We start from the raw sequence: 17,513 nt of genomic DNA, 5'->3' as shown, positions 1-17,513 counted from the left end.
GAAAAAATAAATAAAGACTCAGATGTAAAATGCATTTTAAAGTAGCAGCTCTGTTTCATACTGTATGTGCATTCATTGCCAGTGGTGTAAAGTAGGCATATATTTGAGTAATTTGTACTACTTGAGTACCTATTTCCAATATGATTCCACTACACCTCAGAGGGAAATATTGTAGACCTACTTTTACTCCACTGTTACATTTGTTTGAAAACCTTTTATTATTATTACAACACGTAACAACTTCAGCCCTACTAACTCTTGTAGAGTTCTTTTTATTTTTTTCCCTAACGTCTTCAAAATAAAAGACCTCTACAAGAGTTATGATTTATGGCTAGCCAAATGGGCGGGGTTTGTATGTGCGAGGTTGTTGCTCGACGTTACGTCATATCGCAGCGACTCATTGTATATTAACGGCCATAACTGCAGAGTGGCGGGTTGAAAACATTTTCTGTCATTTTTCCTCTTTCTTTTCTTCACCATAACTTATGAAAACGTTTCAAACCGACTTCAGACGAGTCAATAGTACTACCATTACCACCTACTTCTACACAGAACATGGACGAGGAGGATTCTGTCGACATTCCATCGACTTCTAAATCTAACGAGAGCGCGGAAGAGGATGATGATCCTGTCAACATTCCATCTACTTATGAATCTAAAGAGACAATGGAAGAAGAAGGGGATTCTGACAGCAACATTCCATCTACTCCTATGCAAGAAGTGGACACGGAGGCGTCCATTGCCGACCCGCAGCAGCAGTGCAGCAACTGCAGAGCGGAGCTGAAATACGACGAGGTCCACGGAAACGTCAACAGGGTGAAAATATCGACGCTCGTCGACGCGGCGACAGCGAAGATACTGTTCCCGCTCCTGTCGCCGTCGGACTTCATATGCGTGGAGTGCGTTCAGATGGTCAGGGAGAAAACCACGCTGAAAGACCGCGGGCCGCGTACGTTGCCAGGTCTGCCAGGTCTGTACCCCCTCCAAATGTATTATGTTGTTGTTGTTGGATGTATGTCAAAAACCAGGGGTGTCGCACCAAATTCTGGGCCCTGCCTGGGTACAAGGATTCACTCACTGCGGGCCCCCCATGAATGTTCTTCTCATAGTGGGGGAGCCAATCAAGTGATTCTGCTGGTTGTAATTTTGGAATGATAATTGTTGAAGACATGTATATCTTCATTCTTGGGGTTCTCACAATGCCAAAAAAACATGTCTTCATTTTTTATTTTTGGGTTTAGCATGTGTAATTAGCATAATTAGCCAATTAATTGCCAAAACGGGAAATGGCAATAACTTTGCTTCTAGGTAACTTATAAAGGTGATCTAAAAGTCTAAGTCCATGTTTGTGAGGTCCAGAAATTCATATGTTACCATTGTGAAGTCATACAACCTTTCATAATTAGCATAATCATCTTAAATTATGCAAAAACGAGTTGAAAATCAGGAAATCGTTTAATTTTTCACATTTAGCTGACTTTGGAGAGATAGTCTGAGACTCTTATTGACTAATTGAGTATGTTTAATCCAGAAATTCCTATCCTGATGTAAGTAAATGCAACCTTTTGTCATTAGTACCTTTTGTCATTAGTATAATCTGCATACATGATTTATTAATTAGTCTGAAAGTAAGAAATTACCTGTTTCTTTTTCTGTTAGGATATCCATAGATTAATTCTTGTCATAATTAGTCAAGCAACTGTGCTTCAGCTGTGAGGGATCACAGCTGATAAAGCTAATCATAGTTATTGAAAACACCTGAATGATGCTGCTTGGACACATCACAATCGCATCATGAAGGTCACTGGAGGCTTTGTGGGCATTACTCAGAATGCTAGTGCTAGGGAAAGGTTCTTCTCTGGTCGCACCAGAGCTGAGTAGACTTGCTGAAGAAGCATGCCAGATGGCTGGCACACAAACAGCTACACAAAAGGAGCACCATGACTTGTCCATTGCTGTCTGGACAAGGCAGGAAAAGAATGTACTTCGATTGAAGCATGTGATCAAGTCATCTTTGAATCCTCTAACATGGCAAAGACCTACCCAATATCATCACAAAAGTTGTGATGCCACCCCACGTGGAGAAGATGTATGCAGCCAAGACGAAATTGGCCAGCAGAACTATGTTGCTTTTGTGAAAGCGCGCATTAACAAAAATGAAGTCAGTGTCTGGGCCAGAATGAAAAAGGTTCAACTGAAGATGTGGAAGAGTGCAGGAAAAGTTGTGAAACACAAGCTCGCTGACCAGGTGGTGGAATTGAAGGATGACAGGTCATTGTTTGCTCGAATGCTGATTGTTGCTCGATCACGGTTAGAGATCAACCTCAAAGAAGCCATTGGCCAGCACAAGTTCACTGCCAAACCACATGCTCTCTTCACAGTGACTGGTGAGCTTCGGCCCTGCACAGACAAGAGCAAGCTCATGACCATTCTCGAGAACCACATTGCCCACGTGGTTCACGCATGGGCTACATGTGGGATAACTGGGCATGGGATGGAAGTGGGATTGCCCACGTAGTTCCCGCAAGGGCTACATGTGGGAATGCAGAATGAGAAGAGGACTGGTGACGTTGGTGTTGATCAGCAACCACAGAGTGCTGCCACTGACAGTTGTCCCCTGCCATCTAAGTGTCATAGATGGAATGGCATTGGTAGAGGCAATGGGAAAGCCATCATGGATCAAGATATGTTCCCAGTGGGCTGACCACTTCATAGCCATACTGGACAGGAAGACCAAAGAACATAGTGAGACCCATGTAGTATTTGACCGCTATGATATTGCATCTTCACTGAAGGAGGCCACGTGTATGCGCGCCAGGGTGGCAAGCCCCCTACCACTTATCATGTGGAAGACAACACACCGATAGGGAAGGTGTCTGAAAAACAGTTCTTGTCAGGTATCCACACCAAAGATGAGCTGACTATCTTGCTAAGAAAGCCCTCCAACACTTCCAGGGGAAACCCAACATTTTCATAATCACGTCAAGGCAAGATGTCCACTCAAACTATATCGATGTAAAACATCTCCACAGCTCACAGGAAGAGGCTGACACAAGGATAATCCTGCACAGCCTGGATGCTGTCCAAAGAGGGGCAACACAGCTCTACATTGAGTCCCCAGACACTGATGTCTTTGTTCTTGCAATCCAACGGTACAATCAGCTGTGCAAGGACACCTATTTCATCTCCGGTGTGGGAAACAAAAAACGTATCATCTCACTGGAGCCAGTAGTGCAGGCACTGGGTGAAACGAAGACTTCAGTCTTACCAGGGTTCCATGCCTTCACTGGAGCTGACCAGACAGGCCATTTTGCTGGAAAAGGAAAGTTAACCTGTTGGCAAGCCCTAAACCAGTGTCATGTGGAGGTGGTATCTGCATTTGCTACTCTAGGTACTTCAAAAAAGCTCAGTTCTGACACAGAAAAAAAGATTGAAGCATTTGTTTGCCAGCTGTACGAGCCCGGTACAAATCTTGTGGATGTTGGTGAACTCAGGTGGAGGTTATTCACAAAGAAACAATTATAAGCAGAGAAGCTGCCACCTACACAAAGAGCATTACATCAAGCCATTGCCTGTGCCCATTACCAGGCAATGGTATGGTATCAGGACCACGTACCTAACCCACAGATGCCACCAGCAACTGAATATGGATGGGAGGCTGAGGGAGATCATCTGGTGCCAGTCACAACACGGGATCCCCCAGCTCCAGCCACCATTACTCAACTGATCAAATGTGGCTGCAAGAAATCCCAGTGCATGTCACATTGTTCTTGTCGATCTCAAAATTTGAACTGCTCCGAGATGTGCATGTGTGGGGAAGATGAAGAGGTGTGTTGTAATGTAAGCAAGGCACAACTGTTGGGGATTGACGATGACGTCGACGACGAAGATGGAGACCCTTCTATTTAAATGTGTTTACAGAACTTTCTGTACATATTAGTATAAACGATCTGATAATTCTGTGACCATTTCTCATATTGTTCTTTATTTTATATGGGGGATATATAAAGAAATATAGCTTTCTGGTTTCGGTGTGATTATTACATAATTATTACACAGACAAAAGGTTGCATGATTCATGTATAGGATAATAATAATTCCTGGACTTGTAAACATACATCTTAGAGTCTGTGAGAAGCTTTCAAAGTTGACTAAAATAAAGAAATGCAGAAATTTGCTCATTTTCACCTCGTTTTGCGTAATGTATGCTAATTATGCTAATTAGGAAAGGTTGTATGACTTCACAATGGTAACAGATGAGTTTCAGGACCTCACAAACATGGACTTAGACTCTAAGATCACTTATAAGTTACCTAGAAGCAAAGTTATTGCCATTTACTGTTTTTGGCAATTAATTGGCTAATTATGCTAATTACACACGCTAAACCCAAAAAGAAAAATTGAAGACATGTTTTTTTGGCATTGTGAGAACCCCAAGAATGAAGATATACATGTCTCCAACAATTATCATTCCAAAATTACAAAAATTGATAGGCTCCTCTACTATCAGGGGGACGGAGGGCTGAGGGGGTTTAACCCTTTAGACTGGGAAGTGGGAACCCATTCTTTTGTGCTATAACTATTGAAAAATAGCAGATATACAAGCTCACGGCTGCGAGCTTGTAGATCTGTTATTTTTGAAAAATCGTAGAAAAAGTCTTTGAATATTTAAAATCTTTTTTTGAAAAACCTATGTTTCTATGTCAGTGGTGCTCACATCTTTTCATGATGTGAAGGACCCCCAAAATGATATGTATTTGGCCACGGACCCCCATCTCAAAATATTTAGTTCCAGGGCAGGGACCCTCCCCCAGAAGCCAAATTTAAGCTACAAATGTTCGCTTAAAAATACATAGGCTATATTCAAAGATTTGCACACATTTTCACGACTTTTCAAAAATAGCAGATCTACAAGCTCGCAGCCGCGCTGTGAGCTTGTAAATCTGCTATTTTTCAATAGTTAAAGTATGAAATAATTAAGCCCCCTCCACCTTGGGCCCTAGTAGTAACTCAGTCCCCCCTTGTGACGCCCCTGTCGAAAACCGTTGGTTTTGTATTTATCATTTTTAAAATGATTTAAAATACTATTAAATAAAGTTTTGTGGGACACTTTTGTATGATGAAGTAGGGCTTTAATTAAAAAAAAAACATACACATTTGAAACTTGGAGATATGAGGTTTCTGCCTGAGAAAGGATGACATGTTCCCCATTTTCAACAGTTTTTAATGTAAATGTATGTTTTCTCATTCCAATAATACTTCTTTGAATTACATTGACAGATCCAGCAGAGCCTGCTCCTAAAGTGAACGTGGAGGGTTCTGCCGACTCGCCATCTCCTAAACAGAACGTGGGTTCTGCCAACATATCAGAGGCTAAACGATGGGGCGGTGCTGCCAACATTCCACTTCTTAAAAATGCTTCCACGCAGGGCACTGTGCGCTACGTGATTATTCCTAATCCGAAGCTGCCTTCTGTACCTGTTTCTGCGAAGAATGTGCGGGGTTCTGTCAGCACACCACCAAACACGAAGGGGCCTGTACGGTATGTTCTTGTTCCAAGACAGCTTGCTTCTGCGACTACTTCCAGTCAGAAGAGCACCTCATCTACTTCTGCAAAGAACAAGCACTACGTTGTTCTTCGGGGGCTGCCTTCTACTTCTGCCGAGAAAAGCACACATGTGTGTGTGACCGTCAATGCACCACCTCCTTCTGCACAGAAGAGCACGGCTGGAACAGCACCTACTACTTCTAAAGAGGATGTGGAAGAGGGTTCTGTCGAGATGTCACCTGCTACTCCTGAGCAGGGCACGGAGGAGGGCACTGCCAACACGCCACCTGCTCCTGAACAGGAGTTGGTGGAGGGTTCTGCGGGACGCTGCAGTAACTGCAACGCGGTGATCCGAGCAGACAAGACAAAGAAACACCTCAACAGAAGATCCATAAAATCGTTCTGTTACGATAAGAATACTGCGGAAAAGGTGTTCCCTCATCTGTCGCCGTCAGACTTCATATGCATGGCGTGCGTTCTGATGTTGAAATCAAGAACGAAGAGAAGAGGTGGAAAGCGCATATGGTTTGATCCTGACTCTGATGCACCTGCGTCCAAACGGAAAAGCATAGGGACAGATGAGTCAACTGATGACAATACCAACATGATCTCAGGTTGTTATTATTGTTTGTTCATATTGTTGTTGTTATTGAATGCAAAATAATGTAGGTGATTATTTTTTAGTTTTCAATTATTTAAAAAACAAATGAAAATAGTAGATCCACAAGCTCACACCTGTGATTTGGTATGAGCTTGCATGGATTGGCTTTTATTTTAATTACTACTAAATATATTTGAGCTGAAGTGTTTTTTTAAACTTTGATCATTAGACCAGATCTGCAGTAAAACAGCCATTTCTTCCATACATCACAGGGTGTCCGTCCACATCAAGTGTGCAACATCCACAATTCTATGTACAAGTAGTACAAGAACCACCTCCAGAAGAAGTGCAACCACCACAAGCTCCGGCCTCACCTCCACCGCCTTCGAAGAGGGAGAGCGTAGCTTCACAACTACAAAATGCGATCAAGTATTTGCAACATCGAAGCTATCGACAGGCACTGAGACAGCTGGTGCAAATCGCATCTGTTAAAAATGCTTTCATGCAAGTTGCTCATGAACTCATTGAAAGAGAGGTAAGGCAAACTACTCTCATCACCTTAGATATGGGAGGAATTTGAGCTTGCCTCTGATTGTGACATTGTCTTTTGGCCTTTTCAAACCAAGAGTTTATAAGAGTATCAACTTTACAGGGCAGCCTACTTACTGACCATCTCTCAGGCTCCCACTAATGCTTTGTATGTTCTTATAATCTTAAAATAATAAAAGTCTAACTTTATATAAGGCATTATGGCTTTGATTTCCTGAGCGCCTCCCTGTGGAACACGTCGCCATTACTGTGGTTTTAACTAGGGATGTCCCGATACCACTTTTTTACTGACCAAGTACGAGTACTTCATTTTGAGTACTTGCCGATACCGAGTACCGATACGAGTACAATTAATAATACAAAATGTCTTTAAATTACGTTTTTTTTTATCAGATGTTCCTCACTTTCTGGCTGTATATAACACATTAAATTGCATTGCTTTCCCAGAACATGGCACAACTGCCACACATTTCACTTTTTTTACAGGTTTAGCCCATGGAAATTCCTGTACTGTGCATGATCTTCTAGATCTGCTATGCTCAAACATTTTGTATTTTTACTTTTGATACTTTAAGAGAGAGAGAGAAAGGCGAAGTGGCAGAACACACAGGGTACTCGGGCGCTTTGTGAGCAGTATCTGACGAGTACCGATACCGCAAAATAGGCCGGTATCGGGGCGAGTACCGATACCACGAGTACCGATACCGCATCCCTAGTTTTAACAACCCTACGTACAACCAGGAAACCAATACAAAACACACATGACTTCCAGAGGCTGTATGCTAACATTAGGAGTGAGTAGCTAACTAAAAGTTTCCAAAACCCATGCTCAAATGGTAATGCTAACTGTGTGACCTAGAGACCAAGAAATGCCAAATCCTTTTCATGATGGATTTAAAAGCAAAAAAAAAAAGAAGTCAAGTTTTAGCAGCCATGCAAATGTAAAAATTCAAAATGTCATATTAAGCTGTATGAATATTAAAGATGTGTTGATGGAGCCGGAACTGGTCTGGAGGTACCTACTCTAGTACTCAAGGCTCATAACATAAGCTGCCTGACAGCATCTGCGAGTTTGAGTCCCTTTCCCGACAGTCTGCTGCATGTGAATGTGATTTTCTTTCTTCTTTCTTTTTTTTCCTTCTTTTTACAGCGTAGAATCTTGGTCAGAGACCAGGAGGGACCCTACACGAAGCAAGTCACTCCTGAAAACATGTCCACGTTTTGTTGGGAGGAGGCAAATGCATGGGTCGAGGAAAAAGCCCCTGTTACCATGAAGTGCCTGCGATCAATGTTCCCATTGGCACAGAACATCCATTCAAAACATCTAGTCCGAAATCGTTCAAAAGAAGAGCAGAGGTGTGTAACGCTCTTAATATTCATTCAGACAGGCAATATTCATTTGACAGTCATCTACCTATTTAGTTTGATCCATTAGATTTAAAGGGGGATGAAAGCCAAGGCTGATGTTGTAGTTTGATTTCCAGTTCAGGTGGCAGGCTGCATAATAATGTTTTAGTATGTGTAAGTAACAACGCTGCTGATTATTAAATTAATAATGGATGTGTTAGATTTTGGTTTGTCAATGAGCATTGACAATGCTGTTGACTACTGTCTATTATTAATTATAACTTTTATCAGCTGTAACAACGTTGCCTATTAGCCATGTTTTTAATCTACTGTAATGTTTTACCTGAACTATTTGAGAGCTGATATGCTACTTGAAAGTTATTTGCCAGGCTGTGACAATTCTCTATAAACTATTTTTCTCAGAGTTTTCATTAGAATTGGCATTTATTTACAGAAATGTTTCTCTAATGGCAATTGGTTCCAGGAGTCTGTGCAGTGATTGTAGCGTTGTGAATTTGTTTACAGTAATAGAAATTGTGTGCTTTGATATAGGTAACTGGTCAATATCATGTTATTTATTCCTCTGCTGTTGTTGTAATCATTGTTGTGTAATATATTCCAGTCATAATAGTTAATAAAATGCTGCCTTAATGCACTTGCCAGAAAAGCAGTAGTAACATCACCAGCAAGGTTTAATCGTGGTTGCTCCCTAGTGGCGGAGATAGGAATTTATTTCACAGTTTGCTACAAAGCAAGGACTATGACCATGCATGTTACTGTATTATATTATAAAGCAAAAGGTCAATTGTGTTTCACTTCCACTGTAAAAGTAGTTCTAATAGCATCAGTGCCGATGAAAAGAACTTGAAGCTATCTATATATTTTAATATTGTCGTTTAGGTCAATGACTGAAGAGGAAGCTCAACGGCTGGTGGATAAGAGGGTTGCAATGGTCATGTCTATTGCGTTACACACTAACCTCAAAAGACATGCATTTGTCCAGTCTGCAATTGGTGTTGAGATGTGGAGGGAAGGTTGTCCTCCCAAGATGTTCACCATCATGAATACCCTCGGCATCTCCCAAAGCAGAATGATTGCAAAGGGAAATGTAGAGAGAATCCAAGTCGACCACGATAAAGAGGTTAAGCTGTGGAAAGGAGAGATTGAGGTGAGCATGATGGACCATAGAGATTACTTGCTTTGTGTTTTACTTATATTGTCATGTTATGTATTCAGTGTGTTGGGTATTGTTTTCATTCAACACATGTCCATTCCTCTTTGTTGCTTCTTAGAAAGAACTACAGCTACGAAAGAAGTGTAATGCTGTTAAGACAAAAAATGCTAACCCATCATATTCTCTCACTTGGGACTGTGTTAAGGTATTACCAAAAAGACAAACATATTCGTTTTTTGTTTATTAGAATACATTTGGTTAATACACAACGGTTTCCCCCTAGCAATCAAACCTCATGTCTTCTTATAACAGATAACAGCCCATGCAAAGCAGGAACGTATAGAACAAGGAAAAAAGCCAGCGATTTGGGCATTTCGCTTTGCCCATCTGAACCGCATAAATTTCCCCCTACGGGGGCCTCGGATAAAGGCAGTTGAGGTGTCACCAGCCAGGATCCTCCCATCCAAACAGGTACACACATCCTTTTGTAGATAACTATAAATCAACATGTTTGTACACAGACAAATGTGTCCGTGGAAAAGACTTGGCCTTGTACGTGGCAAATATTAGATTGATTATAAGAATGTGTACAGTATGACACTGATTTACTATGACACTATGACACATTAGGAGTCCACTAATACTAGTAGTTCTCAAACGTGTTCAAATCGACCCTACCTTTCCATTTGTACACTTGTGAGACCTGTTAAGGTCATTCTAGCTCTTTTTGTTTCTGGTAATTGTGGGCTCGCCTGGAAGGCGAGCACACGTATGTTATCTTCATTATTTATAGTCAGTCAGTCAGTATCTCCTCAAAACTTTGGCGCGATTCATCTCTTAAACGCTTACACCTTTCAACACCATTCAAATTTTTATGTGTTCAGCTTACTGAGGACACGTGTGCTTGTACTTTTGGTTTTGAAATGTTTTGTAGTATAAATATAAAAAAATAAAAATGTTTAACTTTAAGCACCCAATGCATTTCCAATGGGTTTAGTAGAGTGGAGAGAAGGATAATAGACCCATGTTTATGTTAAGGCGCTGTGGCTGCAGTGTTCACACTTCAGATATGCTATCTATATCATTGCGTTCACACAGGTCTGCTCTCTGATTTGATCCAAATGTCTAAGCTGTGTGATGTATAAAACTATAGTTATAGTTAAAACTATAAATAAATGTCCCTCTCCACTCTACTGATTACACAGCTGTGATCAAGAATCAAGTCCGGGCGATGGGATGTAAATCCCATAGCCATATATCCTAGAGCCCGCAGGGACAGTCAGCCATATTAGTGGTTGTTGTTGGTTGTCAGGGAGATATCAAAACCAATGCATTTCCAAGTCAGATCCACAAACACAATAAAAGCCATGCTCCACTCCTCAGTCTGGAGTGGCCACATAGAAGAACGCCTTGGTTATAGACATAGTGGAGGACAGATGTGATCTGGGATTGTTAGCCTACAGTATATGCACTCAATATACTCCACTACAGTTGGAGTCCATTTGACAGTTGCTGGTTCCCAAACACAGAATCAAAAATGTAGATCTAGAACACATAGAATATGTACAGTACAGTAAGGTTCAGTAGAGTACAGTAAAAGTACAGTAAGGTTCAGTAGAGTACAGTAAAGTACAGTAAGGTACAGAAAGGTACAGTACAGAAAGGTACAGTAGAGTACAGTACAGTAAGGTACAGTAAAGTACAATACAGTACAGTAAGGTACAGTAGAGTACAGTAAAGTACAATAAAGTACAGTAAAGTAGAATAAAGTACAGTAAGGTACAGTGGAGTACAGTAAAGTACAGTAGAGTACAGTAAAGTACAGTATAGTAAGGTACAGTAGAGTACAGTACAGTAAGGTACAGTACGGTACAGTAGAGTACAGTATAGTATAGTACAGTAAGGTACAGTACAGTAAGGTACAGTAGAGTACAGTAAGGTACAGTAGAGTACAGTAAAGTACAGTAAGTTACAGTAGAATACAGTAAAGTACAGTACAGTACAGTAGAGTACAGTAAAGTACAGTAAGTTACAGTACAGTACAGTACAGTACAGTAAGGTGCAGTACAGTATAGTAAGGTACAGTACAATACTGTAAGGTACTGTACCTTACAGTACCTTAAAGTATCCTATTTGTTGGGTTGGAATCGAGCCCACACTGTTTCGAAGGAACAGTATTTCTAGTTTAAAATTGAACTTTGACAAAAAAATATATATATTTAAAAAAGAAATGACGATGATCTCTGACATGACCACCAGCACATGGTGACAATAAAACAGCTCAATATATATTTATTTTCTTTTTTGTTCTAGACATACGAGGCACTGCGGCAACAGATGAAGATAATTGTGATGCGCATAATCGTTGACAACCTCACAGCGCTCAAAGGACTGAGAAGAGAAGTTGTAAGGCACATTCCCCATATATACTCCCAGCAGATGAAGAAGAAGAGCACTGTTGTAAGTCGGCACGTACAACTGTAAAACAACCTAACTTAATCAGAAACACTATATATGAGCCACCCTCAAGCACAGAATTTCGATGGCAATCCAGTCTGTATTTTTGGTTTTGGTTTGAAATATGGGTTTACATTTGTGTGGAGACAGTGTTGTTATATATATTAATAATAGATTTGTATCCTCAAAAATCATTATTCGGTTATTCTGGCCCATCCCTATAAGAGCCCCACCACTATCGAGGCTAAAGATAGTGACATTCCACTGATTAAGAACTATGCCTTAAATGTCCTTTATGCCCCTGTTGTTCTTTTACAGGTCAATCTCGGTGCAATCCCTGTGAACTCGAGCACAACAGAAGCAGTTGCTGACATAATGGGCGGCTTCAGTGAATATGTGCCAACACACTTGGGGAAACCCCACCAAGTGTTGTACTGTGGAGATGGCCTCAACACCGACAAAGTGGAGCCCAGCCGTAGAGCCGCGCCCGATGGCTCAACAGCTGAAGAACAGACGCTGGAAGGGCTTGTGGAAGCCCCGTCAGAGTTTCACAAGGAATCCCTGTGTTACCAGGTGACTTACTAAGGGTGTGCTGTAAACGCAAGTTCACGCAACCCTAACCCACACATACATGTTTCAGTTGTATAAATGTTAGAAGATGTACCGACAACATTTTTTCCTTCCCAATACCTACAGACCTCCAGAGCGCTGCCGTGTAGCACATAGGTGGCCCTTGACTCCAAACACATCCTAACAATCTGTAACTTAAAAAAAGATCTTAGACAGTGGTTCTCAAAGTGGCGTCCAGGGACTCACAGGGCTTATTGTGTCTAAAAATACATATTTAGCCACTTTGCCCCTGTGCGTACGCATGCCCCACATTTTAGCACGGTGAATGCAATAAAACAATAGAACGAAGCAAATGAAAACATTTTAACACTCACTTTTTCTTTTCTCTAATTACAAGAAAAAATATGATCCCTTGTTGTAAAAAAAACAAAGTTGTCCTTTAATTGGCAAAAAACTACTAAATTGGGAACAAAGAAAGGGTCTACTACTACTCTGAGAAAACAAAACTAAAAGTCTAATGTTCTGCTATGTTTGTCACAGGACTTGATGAAAATGCTGTTCAGTCAGGAGAGTGTGACGGCACGAGGGTCTCTGTCCCACATCAGAAAGCTGTTTTCATTTAAGAGATTTCTCAACCCCATCAAACTAAAATTCCAGCATGTCTGGGATTTGGATTTCATCACGGTAATATCTTGAGTTGTTGTGCATTGCTTTAATTTTCCTCAAATTCATATTATGTTTCAATGCCTGTTCTGTAATACACATCACCTGAGCCAAAAACAAATGTAATTTTTTTTTTGTTTCCTGCAAAGTTTGCCACTACTGCTTTCATCACATTATACGCGGCTACCGAGTGGAACCTTGACACTGTTGATCAGCAGCCTTCAGACTTCCCCACAGACACTGAGGCCCAAATTGAGTGGGTAAGTGGACTCTCACAGAGACTGGTGGACTTGGTTTGGATGCCACCAGCTCAAGAAGACATCGATACTGCTGCTGCCACTGCAAGTCGGTCTGAAGTAAAGAAGAATGAAGTCTGTTTCTGTGGAAAAGGTATGCAAATATATGAGCATGCTTTTAGTTATTAAGACCGTCTTCCTTCATTGACCTGTGTCCACGAAACGTTTGATGCTGATCTGGCCAGTGGTTTGAGAGATTAGTCATGCAAAACATTAACAAACTCACACACACACACACACACACACACACTTACAGTAGCTCAGTCTTTGTTGTCTTTGAACACCTTTTTATGCCTTATTTATAGTACCTTAAATTGCTTTTGTGAATGTAATTTGCTACATAAATAACTCTGCCTTGCCATATATTTCATGAAGTGTAAAATATTTGAGGGATTTTATATTCAAATTAAATCTGTGTCTACTTTATTATTCTAGAAACGGAGGCAGGTGAACCATTAGTCCAGTGCTGCAGCAACCTGTGTGAAGGTGTGTGGTTCCATGAAGGTTGTGCACCGATGGACACAACAACCGAAGAGAACGTCACTCAGGATTGGTTCTGCAGCCCAGCTTGTCAAGGAGATGGCACCTACATATACTGTTACTGTAAAGAGCAACGAGGTGGACAGATGGTGCAGTGTGCACTCATGGACCAGTGCAGAAGACATGAGTGGTACCACAAGGACTGCCTGAGTCCGTCAGAACGAGGCAATGCTGAGCAATGTAAGAATTCACCCATGAACACACCAACATCATCCATCTATTACCTATGTCAGGGGTCTTCAACTTTTTCAGGCCAAGGACCCCTTAGTTGAGAGAGATGAAGCAGGGACCCCCACAACCTTTTCATAGTTTCCATAATAGTTTCATTGTTTGACAGCACAATCATCAGTGTATTTTGGATTCATGTCAATTTGTGTTTTCACTTTTCAGAAACGTATTTAACCACTTGAACCGTTAATACTTAATAAACTTGACATTCTTTTTCCCCTCTACACCAAACCTCTTTGCGGAAAATAGCCGGCTAAAGGATTGAAGTGGTTAATATAAAAAAGGAGAAGATAGTTTCTATCACACAAAGATTTGGAGGACCCTGTGTAGTAACTCTGGTGACCCCCTGTTGAAGACCCCTGACCTATGTTGTATAGTCTTGTTTTACTAGACTCTAGTTTTACTAATCTGTGATTACTTGAACATCTGTGACCTCATTTGTTTTACAGTTTTTATGACTTTCATGAATTAAAAAGTTATAGAAAATATAATGAATTAAATAAAATAAAATATTAAAGTAATATTAAAGTTGAAACCTTTGGATTATAAGATGGGCACTCTACCTACTGAGCCGCTGCTGCCCCATATAGTATATGAAGTGTACTAAACCTAGGCTGCAACTCGAATTACCTGACGCAAATGATCTGATTATGAACATCAGTGGAGGGAAAAGGTGTGAATTAAGAGTTGCATCGTTTAATTTAGCACTTTACAGCATAAGCTACTATGTCATAAACAAGAGGTTGCACTGGTGACTGAGGCACTTGAACTTGGTAACTTCTGGAGACTGAGTTGAACATGTAGTTAAATTACTTGACCACAAAAATGATAACCAGTTAAATCTAACAAATACAGTATATAACTGGAAATATAATACAATGTGACTAATGTTAAATCTTGTTTCTTTCCCCATTACAGCTACATGGTACTGCTCAGAGATGTGCTTCATTGCATCCGATGCACACGACCATGTACTCAACTACACCAAGGCTCTTGTGTGGGAGGGGCTTTATAACATGGCAAGACGAGATGCTGTCAGAGAGGGTGATGGAGAAGCCATGACAGACTTCTGGAAAATGGACATGGTTCTGTTCTGGGCTAGAAAACACCTCAAGGATTTCACCACCTGCCATCGATTGCTGACCGGTAGGATTTTTGCTACGGGCATTCTGTCACTGGTTATCAAGTCCAACTTGCGCGTATATTGAAATATACAAATCATCATGGTATCACCACAGCCAAAAATGTATTTACGGGTAGATAACCTTGGCTGCATTGGAGCAGTATTATTTATTAACCTTATTTCTGGAAAACAGCACACTTATGATATTGTTATTGACCATTAGAAATATATTTGTTTGTTCTAGTTATCCACAGTTAGACAAACTAGACATAGCTTATGTGCTGGACACTGTTTTTTTGTGTAGATATCCATAGCCCAGAAATACAGCTGAAAACGATTGTTTACAAACATTCTGATCTGGTCTATAGGGATTGAAGGATTCTACCCAGAGTACCTAAGACAAGACATGAAGTGGAACCGTGTGGCAAACCTTGAAGGAAAGCCCGGAGGCAACATTGGCTTGGACTTAGTCAGTGAATTCATGAATCATGAAACCAAAGGTCTGTTACTGAACTCATATTTTACTTAATTATTTCAGTTTTGTAATGTATTGGGTGACAACATAGTTCATATCTGAGGAGGTTTCTATTGTTAGAAAACATCTAGTCCAGAATGAAAATAAAGAGTAAATAGAAGCAATAAAAGTAGAATACATTTTCTTAATTTCACGGGGGCCACCCTTAAGACCAGCTTGACAGCCCTTTGACCTTTATTTGACAACATCTGTTATAAGCTGTAATTCTGTATTTGTAGATTCCTTGGGACATGTGAAAGGCATGTACCACAATGGCAAAATGGAGCTCTGTACCAAGATGGCAGGGATGCTTGGAAATGACGTGGATCGGCTTTTCATCACCGGAACTGGCCGCACCCTCTGGCCCACAGTTACTCTGTCATCGCAGTCCTGCATGAAGAAAAGAGTAAAAGCTGACATCGCTAAGTTTGTGGTCGAGTACAAGAAGGACCATCTCTTCAGGTACATTCCTGGGAGAGCACATGAGGGCTTTGAGAAGTTCACTTACCAGCCGAAAATCAAAACTCCCAAGAAGATGGGGAAGATGATGAGGAAACTGGCTCAGGACATGGACCTAGAATCATGAGAGATCGTCCCATCCAAACACAAATAAGTGCCGCTATTCACCTTGCATTTAGCGTTGGGGAGTGTATTAATACTTATGTTAAGTCAAGTTTATTTGTATAGCACAATTTCATACAATGTAAGCTCAATTTGCTTCATATTAAAAGACGGAAAAAGAAAATGATTGCGTGTATTTGACTCATATAAAGTGCTTCAGCTCCACTAGCAGCTCTATGGATGGCTACTGTAGGTCCCTCTGTCCATGTCCATTCACCACTTTCTTCCCCCAAAATAACATAGCTGGGGGGAAAACATGTCCCCTGTGGTATTTCCTCTAGTACCGCCCTTTTGGAAAGTAAAACGTTATGCACACATTGCCTTGCAATATCCCTGGAACATATTAGTGAATGAGTCTGAAAGTGTTCTTTAATGAGGCCCACTTAGAGCATCAGTATAATAATTATGCATTTTGCCTTTAGATTTAGGAGGTTAAGCCATCTTTGAAACTGTTGACAGTGTGGGCAATATGAAATCCATAATTTCCTGTGATTTCCAGTAAAGGTGGCTGCTGGTCTTGAAAGCACTTGGGGGAACAGCTGCTAAATATTTAGCTATTTCTCACTTAACTACCGTAGGCCTACCTGCAGTTATTATTTATTGTCAATAGATCAATAAAAACATGGATGCACTGTCCTGATCAGCAAAACGAGTACAGTGGTTCTCAAAACCTTTGATGTCAAGGACCCGCAAATAATAAAAATAATAATAAAAAAACATTTGGCCTACATTTGCCTATTTGAAAATATTTTGATCCAGGGACCCCATACAAGATTTGTGTTGTTCAAATGTTTCACAAATATTAAAAAGAAAATGTATGTTTTGAATCAAATAGCCTATGAATATAGGCTTAAACTAGTTAAATTGATTTAATGCTATATTGAGTAATTTAGCAGGCTGGAGCTGGACCATTTGCTGAGTCATGTAAAGTCACTGTTTTATTTGTCAAAGGGACCTCAATTTAAACATGCCCAAAAGCTCTCTTCTGGTCTTTATCCTAGTTGACCGTTGTATCATGTGAATTGCACTGTCCTGTACCATTTCCTATGCAAACTTCAAATAAAGTATTCACTCAATCCATGAATAGTCTGTTAGATGGGTGCTCCGTTGTATGTAGTAATGGTGCCACCTTGTGGGTAAAATAAGACAAACTCAACTTGCATTTACTTGATTGTTCATTGAAAGGTCTCTGACCTGGAGATTCTTCACGTTGTCTTATTTTATTTACCTGAAACTTTTATTTTACATTGGGCTTGCTTGACATAATTATGCATTTCAACAA

General features: G+C 40.6%; 1 protein-coding gene across 1 annotated transcript; it reads left to right on the top strand.

The window, feature by feature from the left end:
- Positions 1 to 426: 426 nt before the first annotated feature.
- Positions 427 to 16,196, top strand: LOC308302935 (uncharacterized protein; the record flags this gene model as incomplete). The annotated part of the gene is made up of 15 exons (XM_080747254.1): positions 427 to 970; positions 5,281 to 6,162; positions 6,422 to 6,684; positions 7,849 to 8,054; positions 8,946 to 9,213; positions 9,338 to 9,424; positions 9,532 to 9,690; positions 11,533 to 11,679; positions 11,995 to 12,249; positions 12,787 to 12,930; positions 13,059 to 13,299; positions 13,641 to 13,925; positions 14,892 to 15,119; positions 15,465 to 15,596; positions 15,850 to 16,196. The coding sequence occupies exons 1-15, from the start codon at positions 556 to 558 to the stop codon at positions 16,194 to 16,196; spliced, it is 4,059 nt and encodes a 1,352-aa protein (XP_080603380.1). The 5' UTR covers positions 427 to 555.
- Positions 16,197 to 17,513: the final 1,317 nt, after the last annotated feature.

This window comes from Nannobrachium achirus (assembly GCF_963921795.1).
Source record: "Nannobrachium achirus genome assembly, chromosome: 18".
NCBI classification, from domain to species: domain Eukaryota; kingdom Metazoa; phylum Chordata; class Actinopteri; order Myctophiformes; family Myctophidae; genus Nannobrachium; species Nannobrachium achirus.
This window is presented reverse-complemented; position numbering and strand designations above follow the sequence as displayed.